Raw genomic sequence first — 22,229 nt, 5'->3', positions numbered from 1 at the left:
TGTTTTTTTTAACTCCTCTGACCTGTATTCCTGCCTTTCAGCTGATCACAGAAACCTTCAACTATCACAACAAACTAGCTCAGAAGGAGCGGAAAGAGAAAAAGGCTCGGCAAGAGGCAGAGCGGCGTGAAAAAGCAGAGAGAGCTGCCAAACTCGCTAAAGAAAAGCAAGAAGCAAATGAGCCAAGGATTAAGGAACTTACAGATGAGGAAGCGGAAAGGCTGCAGCTGGAGATTGACCAGGTGAGAGTGATGTCTGCTGCTTGCATCTAGGTTGTCTCCTCCACTGGCTGGTCTAGAGCTCGAGCAGCAGCGAGTGATGACAATGGAGCCTTGTTCCTCTGCAGGGTATGGACCACCAGCCTGGTATGGTTCAAAATTAAATTAGCCTGGGCCAAGCCATGTGGATTCTCCAATAAGGCACTTTGTCTTTCTGCCTTCAGCAAGTGCTCTGATGGGAGCAACGCCCTCTGCTGCAGTGCGAGAGGTGTGAGGACCACGGGAGTCTTCCCTTTAACACACTTCTAGGGGCTGAGGATTGATTTCCTGTCAGTCTTGGGTCCTGTTCTTCAGTTTCAGCTCAGAGGCTGAAGCCGCCTAGTCAGATCAGCAAGTGACACAACGTGCCAGCTTGACCCTGTTCCTTCTCTTTTTAAACAGAAGAAGGAGGCGCAGGGAGAGGTCAACAGCGTCCCACTGAAACCCTCTGAGGATGGAGGTGACTCTCTAGATTCTAACAAACAGGTAAAGCTCATTGAGGGACTTTATTTCAATCTGAGAGAAGTTTCTGGACAACCACAAGAACCCCTGTGAATGTAGGGGGTTGTCCAGTCTGGCTTTCTTTAGAAATACACTCATTCTCAAATAAGGGGTTTGGGGCCTTTTTCTTGTTGTTATGTTTTAGCAGAAACACACCAATACATTTTGGGCTAAATCTATTCCACCTGACCCCAAAGTCTTATGAAAAACAAGCACTGTTATAAGTGAAAGATAAATGGAAACTTGAAAAGCTTCTTTCTTGGCACTTTAAATTGGTTTCTTAGGAAACAGATGACGAAGAGGAAGATGAGAAGGATAAAGGAAAACTTAAACCCAACTCTGGCAACGGAGCTGACCTTCCCAATTACAGATGGACACAGACTCTTTCAGAGCTGGATGTGAGTATCACCTTATCCAGGATCTGAGGAATCTGAGATAAGGAATAAGAGCTGCTAAGCAGGGTGGAGCTGATGCCCTATACCTCGGTTGCCTGTGGAAGGTCGTTAGTTGCGCTTAACAGTATCATTTCAATAGCTGGGAGGGAACTAAATAAAATTCCCAGAAGCTGCAGTTAACTTTGCCAAACCTTGGTCTTGTTTAAACAAAACATTAAAATCTGCTTCCCTTTTTATGGTCCCTTTGAGGTACTGGCCGTCCTGTTGCCAAATAACTCTTGTATCCTTTCACCTCCCGCTCACTCCATGCCCCCAGGAAGGTGTCATGCACTCTTATTATGGTGAAACCAAGGCTGAAAGTCTTGGAGCATTATCTGGGGAGGGTAAGGAGAGGCCTTGCTGCTCAGCTTCTCATGTCTGATCTTCATCTGGTCCAGCTGGCAGTCCCTTTCAAGGTGAACTTCAGGTTGAAGGGGAAGGACGTGGTGGTAGATATCCAGAGACGGCGCCTCAAAGTCGGTCTGAAGGGCCACTCGCCGGTCATCGATGGAGAGCTCTTCAATGAAGTGAAGGTGGAAGAGAGCTCCTGGCTGATTGAAGATGGGAAAACAGTCACCGTGCACCTGGAGAAGGTAAAGCAGAGGAATCAAGGAGGATTCAGACTCGTCTGCCTCTTCCCTGGTAAAATAGGAGACTGATAAAACCTGTGAGAGGCCTGGGCTTTGTCAGCTGACACAAAACCACGTTGCTCACCCTTGGTACAATGATGCAGTTGGAACTGGGGTGTTTTGAATTCCCACTGTATTCATCCTAACTTAGGAGAATCCAGGATATCTAATTGATCATTGAACAGTCCAGGAATACCTAGAAGGAAATCAGTTGTTTTAAAGTTGTTCCTTAATGGAATAATGCCATGTTTCAACATGTTAGTGACGTAAAAATTCAGGGTCAGTCATTATTGTGTCTCTTGTTGTGTTCATTGGACCTCTCCAGGTGATCTGTTTGTAATCCTGTTTGTTGTGCTGAACATGACATCTGGTTTGCTATCAGACTTCCCACTTGTGGAAATTCAGGTTACCTAGAATGGTTCAGGATGAAAGTAGCGCCCTTTATCCATGCTCAGGTTTTGCTGACATTCAGAAAACTGTCAAATAAAGCTTGGTTCCAGCAGCTTTATCCTGTGAATGAGATATAGAATTCCTAGATCGAGTCCAGGAAAAATAAGATCTTTTTCTTCTTTGTCCTTCAGATCAACAAGATGGAATGGTGGAACAAACTGGTCTCCACAGACCCAGAAATCAACACCAAGAAAATTAACCCAGAGAACTCAAAGGTAAGAACTCCCCCGTTGTACTGAACTGTATCATATAACAGAAGGACTCCCAAACTTCAAATGAATGATTGGGGTCTGTAGAAGTGTGTTCCTGTTCTCTGCAAGCAGGGTTTGTCTGTGGGTTTGAAGAGTTATTCCTTGCTTTTAGTTGTCAGACCTGGACAGCGAGACTCGCAGCATGGTGGAAAAGATGATGTATGATCAACGACAGAAATCCATGGGCCTCCCCACGTCTGACGAACAGAAAAAGCAAGACATTTTGAAAAAGTGCGTAGACCTCATTTATTTGTGGGTATTTGCTTTCCCGAGCCCCTCTCCTCTTCCTCTTTGACACAAATACGTGAGCAGAACACAGGTTGGCCTTCAATCCTCCCCGTGTTCAAATCTGCGGTTACATAGTCATTGAGTTGTTGGCCAGCCACCAAGTGTCTATAAAAGCCTGTGGGGGTAGAAAGCATAACGGGACATTCTGGAAACAGCCTAACTCTGGAATTGCCTTAATCTGCTGATTTCAAGTCCAGAAAGCATGTTTGGGCCTGGAGGTGCCGTCTCTACTGAACTTTAACATGGTGTTGATTGTTCTCTAATCTCCTTCTCCTCGGTAGCCCAGATAATCACCCCTCCCTGCACACCAGACAGCTGTCTCTGAGCCAATAACGCTTTTATGTCTTTATTGCCTTGTTTGGCATCAACGCACCTTGGCAGGGAAATTGCTCACGGGGCTCCCAAGGCCGTTTGGGAAGGCGTGGAGGCAGTTCTGGGTCAGGCAGCTTCTTCAGCAGGTGCAAACCCACATCTTATCTCAGGCCTGTTACGCTACATCCTCCTTCCAGTCCTGACTCCTTTTCTTCCTTGCCTTATCTGCAGCAGCAGACGCTTCACTGATGAATGTGCCGAGTACAGCGTAGGGTGCAACTGTTTTAGAGCAGAAACCACGCTTCCTTAGTGCCTGGATGTTGAGTTTGTAGGATGGGAGGTAGCCCTCTCCTCCTGGGAAGTCCATACACAGGATACCTCGTTGGCGAGGTCACTCGTTCAGTGCTCTGGAAGTTTGGCTTGTGTGCAGATTGGTTGGCAAAGAATGGACAGGGAGTTTAGACTTTGCTCAGGCCAAAGTAGAGTCAGTGACACCCAGATGGGTCCAAATTTCTGCCAGCAGAGCCCTCCTGGCTGCTAAGTGAGGACGCTCTTCTTGCAGCACGTATTTCCATGGAAATGGAAAGTGGAAATGCTGGGGTTTCAGGGGAAACCATGAGATGAGAGCATGGAGGGAGACAGCTTTGCGTGTGAATCTTTGTGGTTGTGTGTTATATCCCTGTGGGAACGGCAGGGCAGAAGGGGAAGCTGGGAGCTTCTGCGTGCGCTGAGCACTCCTGGTCACTCCTAGGCACAGCGTAATGTTCTTAGGCTGCCACATCAGAAAAATCTGAGTCCCCACCATCACATCTGCTGGGACCACAGTATGTTTGAAATCATACTACACCAGTCTGAAACCAGATTTCTCTGGTCACGAGCTTCATGCCTTTTCACTGTTGCAGCACTGGAGATATCCTCATGTCCCTGGTAATGCTTAAGCTAACACGTTTGAGCTTAAAGCATAATCTGCCTCTGCAATCTCCCCTCTGCCCCACAATCAGTGTCACAGCTGCTACGTGTTCGTCCAAGAGGTAACGATGAAAGGGTGTGGGTTTGATAATTAATTACTCCTGTGTCTCTAGACTTGCTGACCTTGATGGCTGGTAGGATTGCTGATAGCACTGACCTGAGGAAACTGTGTGTGTAGGATGGGGAACGTGTCCCAAGGAGCTCAGCAAAACAGCCCCTGCTGCAGAGGCCCCTAGACAGAGCTGTCCTGTGGCTCCTCCTGACTCGAACCCACACTCTTGTCTTTGTTTTCCTTGCAGGTTCATGGAACAGCATCCAGAAATGGACTTTTCAAAGGCTAAATTCAACTGAGCCCTCCCTTTCTTCCCCCTCTTTCAGTCAGCCCGTCAAACGGGGCAGGATATGTAGGGATCCCTTACCCTGGGCAAGTAAACACTTCCAGCATCCCCACCTGAGCTTGCTGCGGGGGCAGCTTCATGAAGTCACCCTCAGTTGCCTTGTGTTGAGCAGAACACGAGGCCACAGAATCAGCCTGCAGCAGCTCCACTCAGAGCCATCTGTGATGCTTCCTAAGCGGCAGCTGGGAGAGACGGGGAAGGGTCAGAGCAAAAAGGCTGTAGGGTCTGGAAGAGTCAGGCTCGAGAGGCTTGGGGACATGTCCTTAGTTGCTTAGCTTCATCTCCTGGCTTTTCCGAGCCGCTCATCTATGCTTTCCCATTGTGGTTTGGCAGCAGGTACTTTGCAGTTTTTCTCCCTTCCCCTCAGCTACCCCACTCTCCTGCAAAAACAAGGGCCAGTTTATTTTGTAAAACAATTCTCCTTCTGCCTCCTGGAAGGGAAACCACCAGTCTGAAAAAAATACCCAGCTACTGCAGCAGAGATGGACTCGGCTCATCCTTGCTGCCACTTCTGTTCTTGCCACAAGCTGAGCAGACCAAGCCCCGCAGGGCTCCCATTGCAACCAGAGAGGTTGCCCTGTTCCCCTACAGTGAGGGAGGGCTGGGGGCAAGGGAGAGGATAGAAGGTGGGGTTTAGGGGGTGCTGTTCTTGCTGGGAGCGTCTCCTGCTGCTTTTCCAAAGAGCCTCTCTCCCTGCTGCCACTGACAGGCATCGCTGTGTTCTGTTCTGAGCTCCTGCTGCTGAGTGGCGTTAACTCTGCATGCCCGTGTTGTTGTAAAACCGCAACATAAAGGAAAACAGTGGCACATTTCCTGATAGAGAGTCTGATTTCTCCCGCAGGCTGGGAGGTGAGCTGGGAGGGGGCAGCACCTGCGAACAAGGAAGCTGGGAGCTGCTTGGGTCATGTTCTCTGCCTGTGAATTCCTCTTACACTCCGTGCTCAGGGCTGAGGCCGGTTCCCCAGCTAAGGAGAAGCACTTGGAGCTGTGCATCTCACTCAGGGCAAGCTCCACGCCCGGCTTAAACACTCAGCATTGACTGAGGCTCATTGCTCCGAGCTCCTCTCCACGTAGCAGCGCGTGACTGCATGGAAGAAGCCACCCTTGCCCCAGGTCTACTTTAGGCTGAGCTAACAAGGAAGGCGTCACAAAAGCTTGGGCTGTGTCAGTCCTTTACAGGCTCCCCCACATCCCTGCCGCTGGGGTTCCTTCTGCCTCCCCGAAATGCTTCCTGCTGCCGGCAGGAGTGGGCTGTAAAATCTGCCTGGGCAAAGTCCAGCCTGGCCTTGCACCTGGTGGGTTTGGAGTAGCAGGATGTTGTTTGCATTTACTCTCACAGTTTTATAGGCTCTTGGTGTCAAAAAAACGGCACCCACGCAGTTGAGTGGTGACCTTGTTGGGTGAGCAAGGACCTGAGTCAGGGCAGCTGCCTCAGGACTGCTCTGCTCTGCCTCTGGATCCTCCTGCCTGTTCATCCCACGTATTTGCCTGCCTGTGCTTTGGCTCTGATAAAACAACAGGGTGTCTGGTTACTGTAAAAAGGTGCTGAGCCGTGGGGCGAGTGTAATAGTTCATCTAAATCTTCCCTCCTTCAGCTTAAAACTGTTCCTGCTCTTCCTATCCCTGCCAGTGTTCGTGCTTGAACGGGGGGGGGGGTGTGATGAGTTTAACCCTGTTCTCAGCTACATCAGAGCTCTGCTGCTGCTCCCTGAAGTTACTGGGGAGCAGGGGATCCTGCACCTGCAGCAGGATCCGCGTCCAGCTCCTGCCTGGGCTCTGTGGGTCGCGGTTCCACAGTGTGGTGCTGCCCTGCTCCAAGTGCAGAGCTCCCTCAGCTACCAAAGCTGAAATCTTGGTGGCCGTCCCTGTCCTTTCCCCTGCAGGTCCCCGACAGTGCTTGGGGTTAGAGCACAGTCATGATTTTCCAGCCCAGGACCCCTCTCTGCTCTGCTGGTGCCCCTCGTAAGGGGCAGCTTGGGTGGCAGTGAGAGAAGAGAGTTGAGACAGAGAAAAGGCAGCGGCAGGAAGGATTTTGGGGTGCAGCGGGATTTTCGGGCAGGCAAAGGGAAAAGGCAAACAGGCCTGCGAGAACGGGGCTGTAACTGCAGCTCCACAGCCTGCGCTGGGTCAATGCCCGGGGCTGTGTTTGTGAACGCGGTTGATCCCAGCGCTACCCCTGGACTTCAACCCCTCCAGCCAGCGGAACAGAAGGTGTTTCTCCCGGTGGCCTTGTCCTCTGCAAACACCCAGCTGCCACCGACTTTCCCCGGGGCCAAGGTGAAGCCAAAGCACCCTTTGCCTTCCAAAAAGACAGGTTCCCTGTGGCTTTGTCCTTGCGACTGGCAGGGACTGAGCAACAGGAGGGACGTTGGGAACCAAACCCTACAAATCCATCCCTGTTTTGACTCCCAGGAGGTGTTTTCCAGCTCCGAGGGCCGTGCTGGAGGGTGACATGCCATCCATCAACGTCCCTTTGCCTTTCCACACCCATCCCAACCTCCTGGAGAAGCTGTTTCGGTGCTGCCACCCTCCGGAGCCATGGCCACCAACAGAGCCTGGAGCTCCTCCACCTGCCTGGTCCCCTTCTCACGGCCTTTGAAAGCAAAACCTTGAGCGCACTCAGGCTCTGCAGAGCCTTTCCCTCTGGTAGAAGTCGGTCTCTACTTTTTTTCAGCCTAACAGCAGGTCTTGGCGTCGCTTTTATTAATGAATATCGCAGCTCAGCGCCTGTGGGAAACAGCCCAGACTGCGTGGCAGCTTTGGAAAAAGCAATGAAACAGCAAAATCATAGAATCAGGGAATGGTTTAGGGTGGAAGGGACCTTAAAGCCCAGCCAGTTCCACCCTTGAACACCTTCAGGGATGGGGCAGCCACGGCGTTCTTGAGCAACCTGGGCCAGGGCCTCCCCACCCTCACTAGGAAACATTTCTTTTTGACATCTCATCTCAATCTCCCCTCTTTCAGCTGAAAACCATTCCCCCTCTCCCCGTCCCTGCTCTCCCTGATCCAGAGCCCCTCCCCAGCTTTCCTGGAGCCCCTTTCAGCACTGGAAGCTGCTCTAGGGTCTCTCCTCTCTTCCTGCTAAGCACTGTGCTGTAAAGATCTAGGCTCTATCCATCCACTTTCTGACTTCTAAGCCACATTGAAATAACTAATTCAGCATGTGGATGGGGACGATGAATTTCTTTAACCCTCCAAGCCTCATCCATCCATCCCAGCAGTTACTGATCATCCTTAACCTGAACCTGAGGAACCTCTGGCCGCGGGTGGCTGGGGCTGTGCTGTCCCTCAGGTCCTGCTGAATCAGTGTCCTAAGCGCTTCTGTGGGACAGTGAGAACCCACGCCCAGAGTCTCCTGGCAAAACCAAGCCAAATAAAATCAAACGATGGCTTCAGGAAAATCAAGGTGCTGAGTCAGGCTCCCAGAAGGAAGTCCCTGCGCCAGGAGAGCGTGTTTACATGCATGCGGGTGGGTGAAGAGCTCTCGTGTTTGCAAGATCTCCACTTGGGCAACCAACCCTTTCAGCCAGATCACTCAGCAGAACACTCAACACAAAGAGTGAAAACCACTATGGGGAGAGCCAAGACAGCAAACATGACCTTCCACAGGCAGAAAAGCCATTGCCCCGCATCCTGTCCCTGTACTCCCCGATCAAGAGCCCCTCCCCAGCTTTCCCAGAGCCTCTTTCAGTCCTGGAAGCTGCTCTAAGGCCTCCCAGAGCTGAACAACTCTGAGCTCCAGGCTGAACAACCCCAGCTCTCTCAGCTTGTCCTTGAACAGGAGGTTCTCCAGCCCTCAGATCATCTCTGTGGCCCCCACCATGCACAGGACTCAAATTTGGGCTCATTCTTCTGCCTGTCTGCACGGACAAGAATCATGAGTACTTACCAGACCAAATTCAAGGCAAAAAAAGAGGGGTTAGCACTGATTCTTCACCCCATCTGCCCTCTCCCCTCACAGTAGGAGAGTTGGTCCTGTGCACCAGGAGGAAAATCCCACTCATGAGCACCTCCTTGCTGCCCCCTGTCCAAGGGACATCAGAGAATGGAGCCTGCAGGTTGTTGTACAGAAATTAGGAAGTGCAAAACCAATCCTTGAAATCACAGGCTCGGAGACAGAGCCAGCCTCTCTCACCAAGCGCATCCTGCCCTTCCATCTGGGACAGCAGCCACTCCGGAGCGAGTCCTGCATCCTAGAGCTGTCTACACCCCAGGGAAGGAGTTGGAAATTCCACCCCCAGGCTGAGTTTTTCCAGAGCTCCCTTCCAGTCTTGCGCCCCAGGGAAGGTCCTGGTTTCCCTGCATGCAAACAGGTGCTTCCCTGGAGGCTCCTTTATTTGCACCCCATGTCTCAGCCCTCCGGACAACGCAAATAAAAATCCCTTTGTTCAGGTGCTGGGAAAGGAGGGATCAGCAACCACCAGCGTAAACCCCACTCTTAGCCCCAGCTCCCTCTGCAGACAGACGCTCTCCCCAAACCGATGTAAAGGACACAGCCCACATAAAGAGCACATGGTTTGCTTTATAAAAAAGACCAAATCAGACGTAGAAGGGCAAGGAGTGCAAGAGAATCCCGTTAAGACACCACAGGTGCACCAGCTTCGGGGACCATCGAGTGGGCAGTCTTCCTCTTAGGGAGTTTTTTGGCATTTGGGGGAAGATTTTGCAAGCTTAATCCATCCACGTTCACTCTTCGTACACAGACTAAACAGCAAACGCATCCAACTGCAGCTCTAACAGCTAGCGGCAGCGCTTTGCAGGTCCATCCTCAGCCCTGGTCTCCGAAGCTGCAGCGCACGGACCACAAAGCTGCGTGTCAGCGTGACCCACGCCGACGCCTCAGTGCGCGGCTTCAAGTAAACTCAGCCACACACGGACCTACAAATCCATCCCGGAGGAGGAAGCCCAACAGACCCATCAGTTCGTGTGGTATTCGGAAGGAGGTGAACCAAGCACAGCTCCTCCAGGAGTCCTGGGACGGCCTCACTTCAAGTCTCCTCCTTGCATTAATGGTGATTTTCACAAACCGACAGCTTTAAGGACAAGGCAGGGAGGGGAAGGCAAATCCAAGCCTTAGTCTCTCCCTTTTGTTTTCAAAATCTCGCTCTGTCGGTGTCTCAAGGTGTGATCTCCGCGATGCCCGTGGTTTATGCTCTGAAACACCAGCAGTTCACAAAACCAGGCTCAGAAAGAGACTGGAACTGTACATTTCAAAGGGCTCTGGCTGGTTAAATAAGCCTGACTGCTCATGTGAGGAATCAAATCCTTTCCCCCCTACCCAACCTTCTGACACGTAATCACAGGCTATGAACTAAAGGCACATTTCAGTCCAATTAAGGCACATTTCAGTCCAATTAAGGCACAAAACCACGGTCCACACCAAAGCACGGGGCCTATTTTGGTTTCTCTCTCCCCCGAAAACCAGTGGGCGTGTTGATTCTACGGCTGGTAAATCCAACGAAGTGAGTTCTATTCACGTCCAAGGGCACCTGAATGTCTAAACAAGTCCCATGGCTCCACGTGTTTACTTTATGATAAACAACCAAGCAGCGACACCAGCAGAGATGGAGCTTCCTCCTGCTGAAATGCTGCAGCCCTCAAGGTCACCTGCAGCCGTGCCCGTAGCGCTCCCGCATCTCCCGAGTCGGAATGGTTGTTCGAGAGGAACGATGAGAAGGAGAAGGTGCTGGGCACCCATGGAGGAAAGCACCAAGCAGTTCCTCACAGACCCACTGCAGGGGAGGCTTTCCTTTTGGAGCACGCTGCTTTTAAGAGTCAAACAGCCCAACTCTTAATGATAAAGACCTAATAATGAACTGACTGTTCCTCTCGCCTGCCCATAACCCGAGTTCGAGGCTTGTCCCAGCAGTCAGAGCGATGGGGAAACGCGAAGGGCTTGGCAGAGAGGTGAGGAAGAGCTGACTGGTGTGCAAGTCACGGGTCAGTGCGTGCAGCTGGTGACACCTCCCGCCCGCCTGGCAGTGATCGCAAAGCTGATCCCCGTGGTCTGCGTGGGAGACGAGAGCAGGGCAGCTGTCCAGGCATCTCCTGCCATCGGCGCTAGCTCTGGAGACAATGACAAGAGGCCAAAAAGAACCACATTACCTCAACCTTCTCCTTCTGGCTACTGCAAACACCACGGAGAGAGGACTTAGGTTTTTGGACCAACGCAGGCACTTTAAATAGAGATTTGAGTCCCTCAAGAACAGGTGCTTGGCCTTCACCTCAGCATCGGCACAAACATCCAGTTATTCCCTACCCGAGTTAACTTGTGCAATGACAGAAAGCAAGAACTGTAGATAAAACACCCTCAAAGCTAAGACAAGGCACTGAGGTTGTTGAAGCTAAACGTGAAGTATGGAAGCTGTAGAGGCCCCAGTTATAAACTTCCTTGTCCATCTTCACCTCCCTGGGCACACATCCCATCTCCCAAGTTCATCAGCTCCACAGTTCACACTTCCTTGATGTTCTATATTGTCCAAAAAAAAAAAAAAAAATCCAGGAAAATTCAGACAGGAGGAGAAATTTGGCTTCAACAAAGTTATTGGGGTAGACCGGGGGTGGAAAAAGTGGCATAGCAGGTATTGAAAAAGGAGAAATCTGATTGCAGCAAAGCCTTGAAGTGCCTGCCCGTTGCTTGGGTCCCTCTCCTTAACAATACACCTGAAGCAGAGGCGCCCCAGACGAGTCAGTCTCTGTGTCTTGGAACGAGGAATCTCTGCTTGCTGGAGAGCCTTGGGGAGGAAAGAGAAGAGATGGTGACATTAGACAACGTGAACTCTAGCAGCTGAGGGCCTGGCAGCCAGGCAAGCAGCTGTCACAAAGGGTTTTGTGTATCATGAGGGAGGAGAAAGCCACACAAAGCCCACAGGCAGGGAACAACCCTGCTAGGAGAGATTGGCTGTTACGCAGGAGAAGACTTGTCTTTTAGCCCGGGGCTGCTCTTTGGAGGATCAGAGCTGAGGGGACAGCTTGTCACTCTCCCCTACTTCCCTCTTGCACAGTTCCTTTTGTTCCCAGTATAACCCAGCTGTGACCTCTGTTGTTCACAACCCGAACTCTGTCAGGATGCCCGGTGATCGAAAGCTGTTGGGCACGGACAGAGCTCCCCAAACTTGGGTTCCACTCTTTTTCAGAAGGACCCACCAGCCCAGAAACCTCCTGAGCTGCCTTCACTCCCGAAGCTCAAGAGAACTACACCCCTTATCGTAATCCAAGAGGCAGGCACCAGCTCAGCCTTTGCGGATAGTGAAAACTGAGGGTATGAGAGGTTCAGGACCTTCCCCTCACTCTGGTGATGCCTCTGCAGCTCAGAGCTCCGGCCAGGTACGTTACCTGCGCTGCTGTGTCGCCTCATGTTCCTGGCTATCACATCTGCTGGCGTTTCCTCCGATATTTGCACAGCCAAATCTGGAATGAAAACCAAGAGGGCCTGAGAGAGGAAAAGGATGGGCAGCTGTGACTCAAGAGTGAAGATGCCTGACTCCCTTCAGAAGGCACCACCCTCGGGTAACAGGAGAGGCAGAGTCTGAGTCTTCAGATTGCTTCCACCATTGTCTCCGTAATCCCAGCTTTATTGTCCTTCAACACCAGGAAGCAACAGCAGCTCCTGCTAAGCCCAGAAGCGCAGCAGTCACCCAGGTTCCTCCGTTACCCTGAATGTCTCCTTGCCTCAAATCCTCAGCTTTTCAAGGTCTTTCTACAACAAACCCTCTTACGACCTGTTCTGGAGGTCAATCACTTCAGGCTGCTCTGGACAAGGAGAGCAGCCCTGAAAGAGCCGTGAGGCACTCGATTCCCTCCTCTTTGCAGGGATATTTACTGGGTGCTACTCAGCCCACAGGGGAGAGAGGGTCTCAGCTCCAAGGAGGAACTCTCAGGTGGCATTTGCAAGGAACGCTGGTAGAAGACCAAGGAGAGAGTCAGCTTGCTAACTGGACATCCTGTGGCACAAGCCAGCTCAGCTGGTCATACCAGTTAAGTTTGACTCACGGTCTTTCTGCCTAGCTTAGAGGTGCGGAGGAAAGCCAGGAGTGTTGCAGCAGCAGCAGAATAAGCCCTTATGTTGCTCAGCACAGACTTCCCTGACAGTGAAAGATACTATCAAAGAAGCCACAGTGACTGGTAAGAAGCAGAGGCCTCCAGTGATGCGTAAGGACCTCCATTCCCACAACCCAGGAAAATAAGAAGACGGACATCAGCCTCCAGCCCTGCTCCATTATCACATCTCCTTGGCTTTGATAAAATAACCCTCCCGTGTCGGGGTGACACCAAGGAACCCCCACGTACCGTCCTGGCTGATGACCATGGACTCCAGCATCGTTTCATTCCCGCTGTCCGGTGCGTTGCCTCTGCTGGACTTCTCCTCGTGGCTTTGGCTGGCTGGGACAGAAATATGGGGCCGGACCCTGCTTTTCCGGGTGCTGATGCGTATGATGCCTCGGACCAGCCTGCATTCAGCATCCTGCTCGTCCAGGTTGTAGTCCTGAGTTATGCTATTGATGAGGTCAGAGATCTTGTTGGTCTTCTCCAGGAAGACAGTGTCCGACGTGCACTTGGCCAGCTCGTCGATCTGGTGGACGCTGAAGAGCTCGGTCAGCTTCTTGAAGATCAGGACGTCGATCTCCCTGCTGGACATGGAGCCGTTCAGCTCGCTGATGTCCAGGTCGGATTCGTGGAAGGAATAATACTCCTCCGAACTCCGATGGCTGCTGGGGAGCGGTGGCTTTTCTATGCTGTTCCTGAAGGGCTTCTCCGGCAGCAGCTCTTTGCAGCAAGAATCTGATTCCAGGTGGTGGTTGGGGCTCCTGATCGGGTAGACAGGAATGCCCTTCAGTTTCACATCTGGGTAACTGAAACTGCTGCCCATGCTGGACTTTTTGATCTGGTTCCCGTTCTTCTCAGTGGGAGAAACATTGCTGGGGCTGTTTGGCAGCCGCCCATTGTAATCTCCATTCTTTCCATCATCAGTGGAGGTCTCGGCAGGCCCCGGGTAGGGGATACAGACACTGCAGTCCTGAAAGCAGCCCCCACAGGTCACTATACAACAGAAAACAGCCTTGTACGTGTTCCAGGCCTGAGACAGAGAGGAACAGCAGAAGCTCTGGCTTGGGGGAGCCTCTGCTGTGCCAGAAATAAAGGTAATTGTTTCCGCCTCTCTCCCATTAGAGTCTTTGAGGTCAGCTTTGCGACCCTTCCTATCTCGCATCTGCTGGGCCCTGGTGCGGTTCTGTTTGATCTCGGGCGTAGAGCCGCTGAACACCTCCAAATTGACATCTGCCTCCTTGGAGGGTCTGGTCCGCAGGGGCACGGCCTCCTGGTAGGGCTGGTTCAGCTGGCGGTGGCTGTTGAGGTCGCGGGGGAGTCCTGTTTTCCGGCCCAGCATGGCTCACCTCTCACTCACCTGTGGAGCAAGAAGGGCTCAGGTCAAAGCATTCGTCACCGGTTGCATTGCAGCAATTGATGACAGAGAGGATCTGACAGTGAAATTCAGCAATTCTCAAATTCAACACTTCAACTATTCACAGAAATATCCGGCATTAGGACTCGCGTTGCTGTTGCTTGTCTTGCCCAGAGCAGGGGTGGCTGCCCCATCCCTGGAGGGGTTCAAGGCCAGGTTGGATGGGGCTTGGAGCCCCTGATCCAGTGGGAGGTGTCCCTGCCCATGGCAGGGGTGGGACTGGATGGGCTTTGAGGTCCCTTCCAACCCAAACCATTCTGCGAGTCCAGAGAAGAGCAACGAAGCTGGGGAAGGGGCTGGAGAACAAGAGGAGCAGCTGAGAGAGCTGTGGTCGTTCAGCCTGGAGAAGAGGAGGCTGAGGGGAGACCTCATTGCTCTCTCCAACTCCCTGAGAGGAGGTTGTGGAGAGGAGGGAGCTGGGCTCTTCTCCCAAGGGACAGGGGACAGGACAAGAGGGAATGGCCTCAAGCTCCACCAGAGGAGGGTCAGACTGAACATCAGGAAAAAATTTTTCATGGAAAGGGTCATTGGGCACTGGCAGAGGCTGCCCAGGGAGGGGGTTGAGTCACCTTCCCTGGAGGGGTTTAAGGGCTGGGTGGACGAGGTGCTGAGGGACATGGTTTAGTGTTTGATAGGAATGGTTGGACTCGATGATCCGATGGGTCTTTTCCAACCTAGCGATTCTATGATTCCATGATTCTGTGATAGAGGGGAAATCAGTCTGCATTTGAGGGTTCCTCAACTCCTCTGGCTTTGCTGCCTTCTCGCTTGAGTCAGTAGAGAGCTGTTTTAAAAGGGCTACTTCTAAGTCATCAAAATGCCTGTAGCCTTCAGACAAGGTTTCCACAGCGCAGCTGGAAGCCCAGTCAGGCTCCAGATCCATCGCTCCTAAGCAATAAAGGAGCAGCAAAGCCATGGGTGGAGACAGCTGATGTGCTCCGAAGGGAAAGTATCTTCTTTTAAAGAACTTCCCCTTTGTCTCGCATTCTTTAGGATCAAGCTGGGCCCTGACAGCAGTTATCCCTTTCAAAACACGCTTATCCTTTTGAAAACACACCATGCCCAGGAGGAGAAGACAAGCAATCAATCACTACGTGAGTTGCCAATTCAGACTCCAGATTATTCGATGCTATGCAGAGGATTTAGCAATGAGTTACATTAGTGTCACTAACACTGATGATTTTCGCGTGTCGTGCTGAGGCCGTGTTACCTTAAAGCTTTTCCTAGGGAAACTGATGTCTTCATCTGGATTAAAGACCAGATCTTCTCAACAAGCCAGGCTCAAATTGCACCTCACAGGAGCAAACCCTCTCCAAAACCCTACCGCAGAAATCCTACTGTCTGCTCGACTTGATTAACACGGGCGTAAACTGTTTTGCAGGGTGCTCTCTCCCTCTGTAGCTCCACGGACCCAACAAGCAGAGTTTGGAGCATTTAACCTCCCTGTTAGGCAGAAATCTCGGCACTAGGCAAAGCCAAGGCAGGTCAAGGCTGTCACTCCCCACTTCTCTCACTGCTGCTTTGATCCCAGACCACGGGGGGCCCCTAACTTGTCCACAGTTTCTAAGCTTCTTGGCTAACGCTGCTTTCACCCCCAAGAGATCCTTTTAAATACTAATTAGGCTAATTGATAAGCAGTGAGAGCCCAGCCATAGCTCAAGTGTTTGTGGACTGTCCTTGCTGCTCTACTCTATGCTTTCTACAGGGTATTTCAGGCACGGATAAATAAATCTGTCTGACCTTGTAAGAGCACTGCTGCTTTTCCTCCCTTTTTTAAACAAACACCAGTGTTTCCCCCACAAAGAACATACAAAGAGTAAACACCAGGCAGTTACTGCACGCCACTGCTTTCCAGGAACATTTTGGCTCCCTTAGCTTACAAAAATCTGTAAGCAGGAGCTCTCTTTGCACATTCCTGGACAATATGAGAAATAGTAAAGCCCCAGACGCTCCAGTTTCAGTGCTGAGCAGGCAGAGCTCCCTACGCTCAGCATCAGATGAGTGTTCTGATTGCTTTCACTTCAGAACAGCAGGGTTTCTTTTCCTCAGCTTAATCATTTTTGTAATGCAGATCAAAATTGAAAAACAAGCTGAAAACTTTTGAGTTAATCTAAGCACAAAATTGCTGACTGGGATGTTTCTCTCAATACTGAGGCCTCATCAAGAGCTCTAACATGCGCCTTCCACAGTAACAATCATTTATATAAAGATATACGTAATATTCTGAAATTCTAGAGCATCTTTGACATCGAGAATAGCGTTATCTCAGCTCTAAAGAAACAGTCGTGCAGGCACAGAGATCAAACCACTTGCTCAACACGGCACAAAGCCCCAGCTGCAACAGCTGGCTCCGAACACTGAGATTGCCCTCTTCCCATCCCATCCCAACCCATCCCATCCCATGTTTCTGTGACCACCAGATCACACATCCAAAGAGCTCCCTGGGAGCACACGCAAGAAACAGCTCCTTGATCCAGCTGCTTAACACAGCCATAAGCTCAGACTAGAACCATAGGTTTGGGTTAGAAGGGACCTCAAAGCCCATCCAGTTCCACCCCTGCCATGGGCAGGGACACCTCCCACTGGATCAGGGGCTCCAAGCCCCATCCAGCCTGGCCTTGAACCCCTCCAGGGATGGGGCAGCCACCCCTGCTCTGGGCAACCTGGGCCAGGGCCTCCCCACCCTCACAGCAAAACATTTCTTCCTAAGATTTCATCTCAATCTCCCCTCTTTCAGCTGAAAACCATTCCCCTCATCCTATCCCTGCACTCCCTGACCAAAAGCCCCTCCCGAGCTTTCCTGCAGGTCCCGTTTTTAAACCCAAAGCTGAGCTGATACTCACAAGATCTCCAGGAGCGCTCTCTGCTCTCACGCAGGCACCGTGTGTGAACAGAGCGGATCCTTTTAAAGAATTTCAGCATCTGCTTCAGAAGAGCGAGGAGGGATTCACGGTTTGCACGTCTCAGAGTTAGCCGGGGTCTAAGATCTTCATTGTTCAGAGGACAGGATTGCCTTGGAGAGTTTTAAAATAGCTGAATTAAGTTGTTTTGCCAATAACCATAGTGCCACTGTTGTTAGGAGCCAGGGAAGTCAAAGCATTAACCTAAAGAGGGGCCAGAGGATCTAAATTCTAGGAACGGTTGGACTCAATGATCCGGTGGGTCTTTTCCAACCTGGTGATTCTATGATTCTATAAATTCAGGATATAAGACCGACACACAGATACAGCTTCTCTTGAACACATGGAGAGCTCTTCAGTTTTCTGAACAGCCTTGCCAGGAGCTGAAAGCCACCCTGGGAAGCTCCCGGCCTCCTGTGTGCTCTGTGGGCAGCGATCCTGGCCCAGAGTTGCACCGACCCGGCCTCTTCTCTGCGCTCCTGTATCTCCTTTCACCTCCTTGGGATAGGAAACCCCCCAGCTGAGGAACTGCCTCTCCCCGGGTGCTTCCCTGTGCCCCTGGCAGGTCCCTCGGTGAAGATCCCCGGTGCAGGGGGAGGGGGGATAATGGGAAATAGGGGAGAGAGGGGATCCCCGGTGCAGGGAGAGGGGGGATAATGGGAAATAGGGGAGGGAGGGGATCCCCGGTGCAGGGGGAGGGGGGACAGTGGGAAATAGGGGAGGGAGGGGATCCCTGGTGCAGGGGGAGGGGGGACAGTGGGAAATAGGGGAGGGAGGGAATCCCTGATGCAGGGAGAGGGGGGATAATGGGAAATAGGGGAGGGAGGGGATCCCTGATGCAGCGAGAGGGGGGATAATGGGAAATAGGGGAAGGAGAGGATCCCTGATGCAGGGGGAGGTGGGACAGTGGGAAATAGGGGAGGGAGGGGATCCCTGGTGCAGGGGGAGGGGGGACAGTGGGAAATAGGGGAGGGAGGGGATCCCTGGTGCAGGGGGAGGGGGGACAGTGGGAAATAGGGGAGGGAGGGAATCCCTGATGCAGGGAGAGGGGGGATAATGGGAAATAGGGGAGGGAGAGGATCCCTGATGCAGGGGGAGGGGGGACAGTGGGAAATAGGGGAGGGAGGGGATCCCTGGTGCAGGGGGAGGGGGGACAGTGGGAAATAGGGGAGGGAGGGGATCCCTGGTGCAGGGGGAGGGGGGACAGTGGGAAATAGGGGAGGGAGGGAATCCCTGATGCAGGGAGAGGGGGGATAATGGGAAATAGGGGAGGGAGGGGATCCCTGGTGCAGGAAGGGGGGGATAATGGGAAATAGGGGAGAGAGAGGATCCCCAGTGCAGGAAGGGGGGGATCCCCGGTGTAGGGGAGTCACTGGGGAAAGGGGTAGGGGGGGATCCCCGGTGCAGCGGGAGGGAGGTCACTGGGAAAGGGGGGATGGAGGGGATCCCCAGTGCAGGAAGAGGGGGATCCCCGGTGTAGAGGGAGGAGGGGCAATGATAAATGGGGGTGGGCAGGGATCCCTGGTACAGGAAAGTGGGGGCATCCCCGGGGCCAGGGGAGTCACTGGGGAGTCGGGGAGGGAGGGGATCCCCAGTGCAGGAAGGGAGGGGACCCGGTGCAGGGGACACAAGGGCGCACCCCTCCCTGCCGCCACCCCCACCCCCCCCGCCCCCAACCCCGGTCGCGGCCTCCGGCTGCCCCCAGGCCCGGCCCGGGCGGCACCGCCGGGGGAAGCGCCAGGCGGTGCCGGTGCCGGTGTTGAGGCCAAGGCCGGGATCGGGGTCGGGGCAGGGGTCGGGGTCGGGGCCGGAGGTTGAGGGGGGGGGGGGCCCGGCGTTACCTGCGAGCCAGGAGCGGCGTCCGGCCCCGCCCCACCTGGGCCAGGTGAGTCACGTGACCCGGCGCGACGGGGCGCCGCGAGGGACAGGAGAGCGCGGAGCGCGAAGCGGCCCCGGCCCACCACCCCCCCCGGGACCCCAACCCGGGGAACCCCATCCCCGCGCCCCCACCGTGAAATCGTAGAATCATGGAGTGATTTACGTCGGAAGGGACCTCAAAGTCCACCCAGTCCCACCCCTGCCATGGGCAGGGACACCTCCCGCTGGATCAGGGGCTCCAAGCCCCATCCAACCTGGCCTTGAACCCCTCCAGGGATGGGGCAGCCACCCCTGCTCTGGGCAACCTGGGCCAGGGCCTCCCCACCCTCATTGTGAAGAAGCTGTTCCTAATGTCCAACAGAAATCTCCCCCTTCCAATTTAAAGCCGTTAAATATAAGGCCCCAATCCTCCCTTGGGCCTCATCCCCTTGGGCCTCATCCCCAGGGTCCTCATCCCCTGGGTCTCCATCCACCAGGTCCACATCCCCAGAGGTCTCAGACCCGAGGCTCCTGTCCCCACAGATCCCCATCTCCGAGGACTCTGTCTCAAACCATCCCCCTGCCCGAGGATCCTCCTCCCCAAGGGTCTGTGTCCCAAACCACCCCCAAGGGTCCTTCTCCTCAAGGATTTCTGTCGCTGAGGGTCACCTTCCCCAATGATCTCGCCCCTCAAGGGTCCCTATCCCAATGGATCCTCATCCCCAAGATTCCTATCCCAAAGAGAGAGAGGGAATGGCTTCAAGCTCCACCAGGGGAGGTTCAGGCTGGACATTAGGAAAAAATATTTCACAGAAAGGGTGATTGGGCACTGGCAGAGGCTGCCCAGGGAGGGGGTTGAGTCCCCTTCCCTGGAGGGGTTTAAGGGACGGGTGGACGAGGCGCTGAGGGACATGGGTTAGTGATTGATGGGAATGGTTGGACTCGATGATCCGGTGGGTCTCTTCCAACCTGGTTATTCTATGATTCTAAGAATCCTTGCCCCAAGGACTCCGTCTAAAAGAATTTCTGTTTTCAGTGGTCCCCATTCCTAAGGATTCCCATCCCTCCAGATCCCCATTTCAGAGGATCCCTGCCCCAGACGATCCCCACCTCCAAGGACTTATATTCCCAAGGATCCCCATACCTGTGGAGTCAGCTAAGTGAGGATCCCAGTCACTGAGGATCCATGCCCCAACAGATTCAGGGTGGCCACATGCATCCCCTCGGGTCCCACACTTCTCACCTGCGCCTCCCCTGGGTGCCTCCCTATGGATTCAGGAGCCCATTCACCTCAGGATCAGCCTCCACCCAGGCTACGCGCAAGCTCTTCAACACTCCAAAGCCTTTGGCCACCTCTCCTGTCCTCCCCCAGCCCTGCTCTCCCTCCTAGCTGCAAGCACAGAGGGACCTGTGCCCTTCACCTAGGGCGACTTCACCCTCTCACAGAATCACAGAATCACAGAGTCACAGAATAACCAGGTTGGAAGAGACCCACCGGATCATCGAGTCCAGCACCCTGTGAAGCTACAACGTTGTCCATTCCTTCTCCTGCCGGGAACAGTTGTTTGTGCCCAAATTCTCCTGGGGTGGCGATGGCACAGAGGGAACACACGCCACAGGGATGCCCAGTGCTCCCTGGGCACCGGGGCTGCTGGCTCAGCCCATCTCACTTGCTGCCGCTCCGTGACTCAGTGGTTCTCTCCAAAGAGCTGGTGATTCACTCTCAGAGGGGTCGAATCCTTCCCTGAAGATCTGGGGGAAAGGAAGGAAACCGAGGGGGGGAAAAAGAGGCAGCAGGGCAGGGAGGGCAGGAGCCCGCAGAACCGCAGCCGTCACTCAGCTCTCCAGTTTCCGAGAGGAAAGAGGAGGGAGAGAAATCAAGTTAAAGGATGGTGCTAATGGCAAGGAGCTCATTCCTTCTCTAAAGGGCACAAAGACCGCGTTTATTTATTTAAGCCTCTGGCACAGGAACACCGTATTTAATTCCAGCCGGTGTCATTTCCCTGGCTGGGCTTTCTTTTACGTTTAACTCAATGCACTGCTTGGAAATGCATCATCTCCTTTTCTGCCGGGTGCCTTGAGCACAGATCCCAGCCATGAAATCTCTCCCAGCGCTGCCCCGTTGAGCCTGGCACTGCCACGATGAGCAGAGGAGCGCAGTTCAGCTCCCAGAGCACCACGCTGCTTAATTCCCCCTCCACTCCTACAATTCCCTCCTGCCCCATCACCTCCCAACTGAGCTCCCACCATGTCCCAGGTCCCAAATCCTCCTTTGGGATTTTGTTGGGTTCAGAACAGGAGAGCAGGGAGCTGTTTTAAACCTGGGGCTTAAACCTGAAATCCTGAGGCAAGATTCCTCCCCTTAAACTGGGCCAGGATGACAGGCAGGTCCCCCCCTGCCCCAGTAACTGGGACGCCCTGGGGAAAAACTTGCAGAGAGACTGGGAGAGATGGTGCTAATGTTAATTATTTACTGGCTATAATAAGGCTTCACTTTTCTGGAGCACATCCCAGCGTGAGGCTTCAAGGAGATAAGAGGCAGGGCTGGCTGCCCACATCGCTGGAGGATACTGGGGACCAGTGCTGGACCAGCTGCCTACATCCCTGAGGGATACTGGGGACCAGTGCCCCACATCCCCAGGGGTTACTGGAGACCAGTGCTGGGCTAGCTGCTCACATCCCTTGGGGTACTGGGAACCAGTGCTGGACCAGCCGCCTACATCCCTGAGGGATACTGGGGACCAGTGCCCCACAGCCCTGGGGGATACTGGAGACCAGTGCTGGACCAGCTGCCTACATCCCTGAGGGATACTGGGGACCAGTGCCCCACAGCCCTGGGGGATACTGGGGACCAGTGCTGTGGGATGCAGCACAGCGGTAGTTGGTGCCTCTGCAGGATGTGGAAGAAGGAAGGCTGCCGAGGAAGGGAGAACAACGCTCTGAACCAGGTTTTTGCATCACAGAGGTTTATTCTGAGCGCTGCTAATTTCAGACTCATCTGCTAAATCATTAATAACTCGTCAGCCTAGGCAGGGATCCCGCAGCAGCACGGGAGGGTTGCTGGGACTCGGGCTGTGATTTACCTTGAGGGGCAGGGGTATTTCTTGTGGTTTTCTGGTATTTGTCTCTACCAGCCTCCGTCGGCACATTTCTCAGGATGTGCGATGGGACAGCCTGGGGACACAGGCTCAGTGACAGCCCCAGCCTCACTGCCCGACAGCTCCAGCACATCTGGCCACTTCTTAATTCCTAAACTCATGTCCAGGCACGGCTGCTCGAGTTTACATTTCCTTTTCTCCCCCTGGACCAGGGACTGGAGCTGGGAGGTGACCCAAAACATCAGTTCTTCATGAGCGGGTGAGTGGTGGTGCAGGCACCTCCAGAGGTTCCTCCAACCTCAGCCACTCTGAGGTTTCACTTTGGGTGAAGGAGGATGCTCACTGCAAGAAAACCCAGCCCCTTCCCCCTTTGGGTCTCAGGTTCCTAGAAGCATAGAATAGTTTGGGTTGGAAGGGACCTCAAA

At 53.3% G+C, this 22,229-nt stretch overlaps 2 protein-coding genes across 4 annotated transcripts in view; one reads left to right on the top strand and one right to left on the bottom strand.

The window, feature by feature from the left end:
- NUDC (nuclear distribution C, dynein complex regulator) overlaps nt 1-5,306 on the top strand; it is a 44,270-nt gene extending 38,964 nt beyond the window's left edge. The window contains exons 6-12 of one of the 2 annotated variants that reach the window (XM_069875562.1): nt 42-242; nt 660-743; nt 1,043-1,156; nt 1,591-1,785; nt 2,403-2,486; nt 2,635-2,753; nt 4,391-5,306. In XM_069875562.1, coding sequence (XP_069731663.1) covers nt 42-242; nt 660-743; nt 1,043-1,156; nt 1,591-1,785; nt 2,403-2,486; nt 2,635-2,753; nt 4,391-4,442 — 849 coding nt within the window. In that variant the 3' untranslated portion in view covers nt 4,443-5,306. Of the gene's footprint in view, nt 1-41; nt 243-659; nt 744-1,042; nt 1,157-1,590; nt 1,786-2,402; nt 2,487-2,634; nt 2,833-4,390 lie in introns of those variants that run through there. The other variant, XM_069875561.1, reaches the window with a different exon arrangement.
- Nucleotides 5,307-10,819: 5,513 nt separating this feature from the next.
- KDF1 (keratinocyte differentiation factor 1) lies at nt 10,820-18,744 on the bottom strand. Of its 2 annotated transcripts, none has more exons than XM_069875559.1 (5): nt 18,691-18,744; nt 16,793-17,053; nt 12,779-13,892; nt 11,825-11,899; nt 10,820-11,223 (listed from the first exon to the last, which is right to left on the bottom strand). In XM_069875559.1, exons 3-5 carry the CDS (start codon nt 13,872-13,874, stop codon nt 11,141-11,143), a joined length of 1,254 nt encoding a protein of 417 aa, XP_069731660.1. In that variant the 5' UTR covers nt 13,875-13,892; nt 16,793-17,053; nt 18,691-18,744; the 3' UTR covers nt 10,820-11,140. The 2 variants fall into 2 exon arrangements, with proteins under 2 accessions (XP_069731660.1, XP_069731661.1); XM_069875560.1 differs by having other exon boundaries at nt 16,793-16,962; nt 18,691-18,743.
- Between the last annotated feature and the right edge of the window lie 3,485 nt (nt 18,745-22,229).

This window comes from Phaenicophaeus curvirostris, chromosome 23 (assembly GCF_032191515.1).
Source record: "Phaenicophaeus curvirostris isolate KB17595 chromosome 23, BPBGC_Pcur_1.0, whole genome shotgun sequence".
Taxonomy (NCBI): Eukaryota; Metazoa; Chordata; class Aves; order Cuculiformes; family Cuculidae; genus Phaenicophaeus; species Phaenicophaeus curvirostris.
The sequence above is the reverse complement of the archived record's forward strand: the minus strand, read 5'-3'. Positions and strand labels throughout refer to the sequence as shown.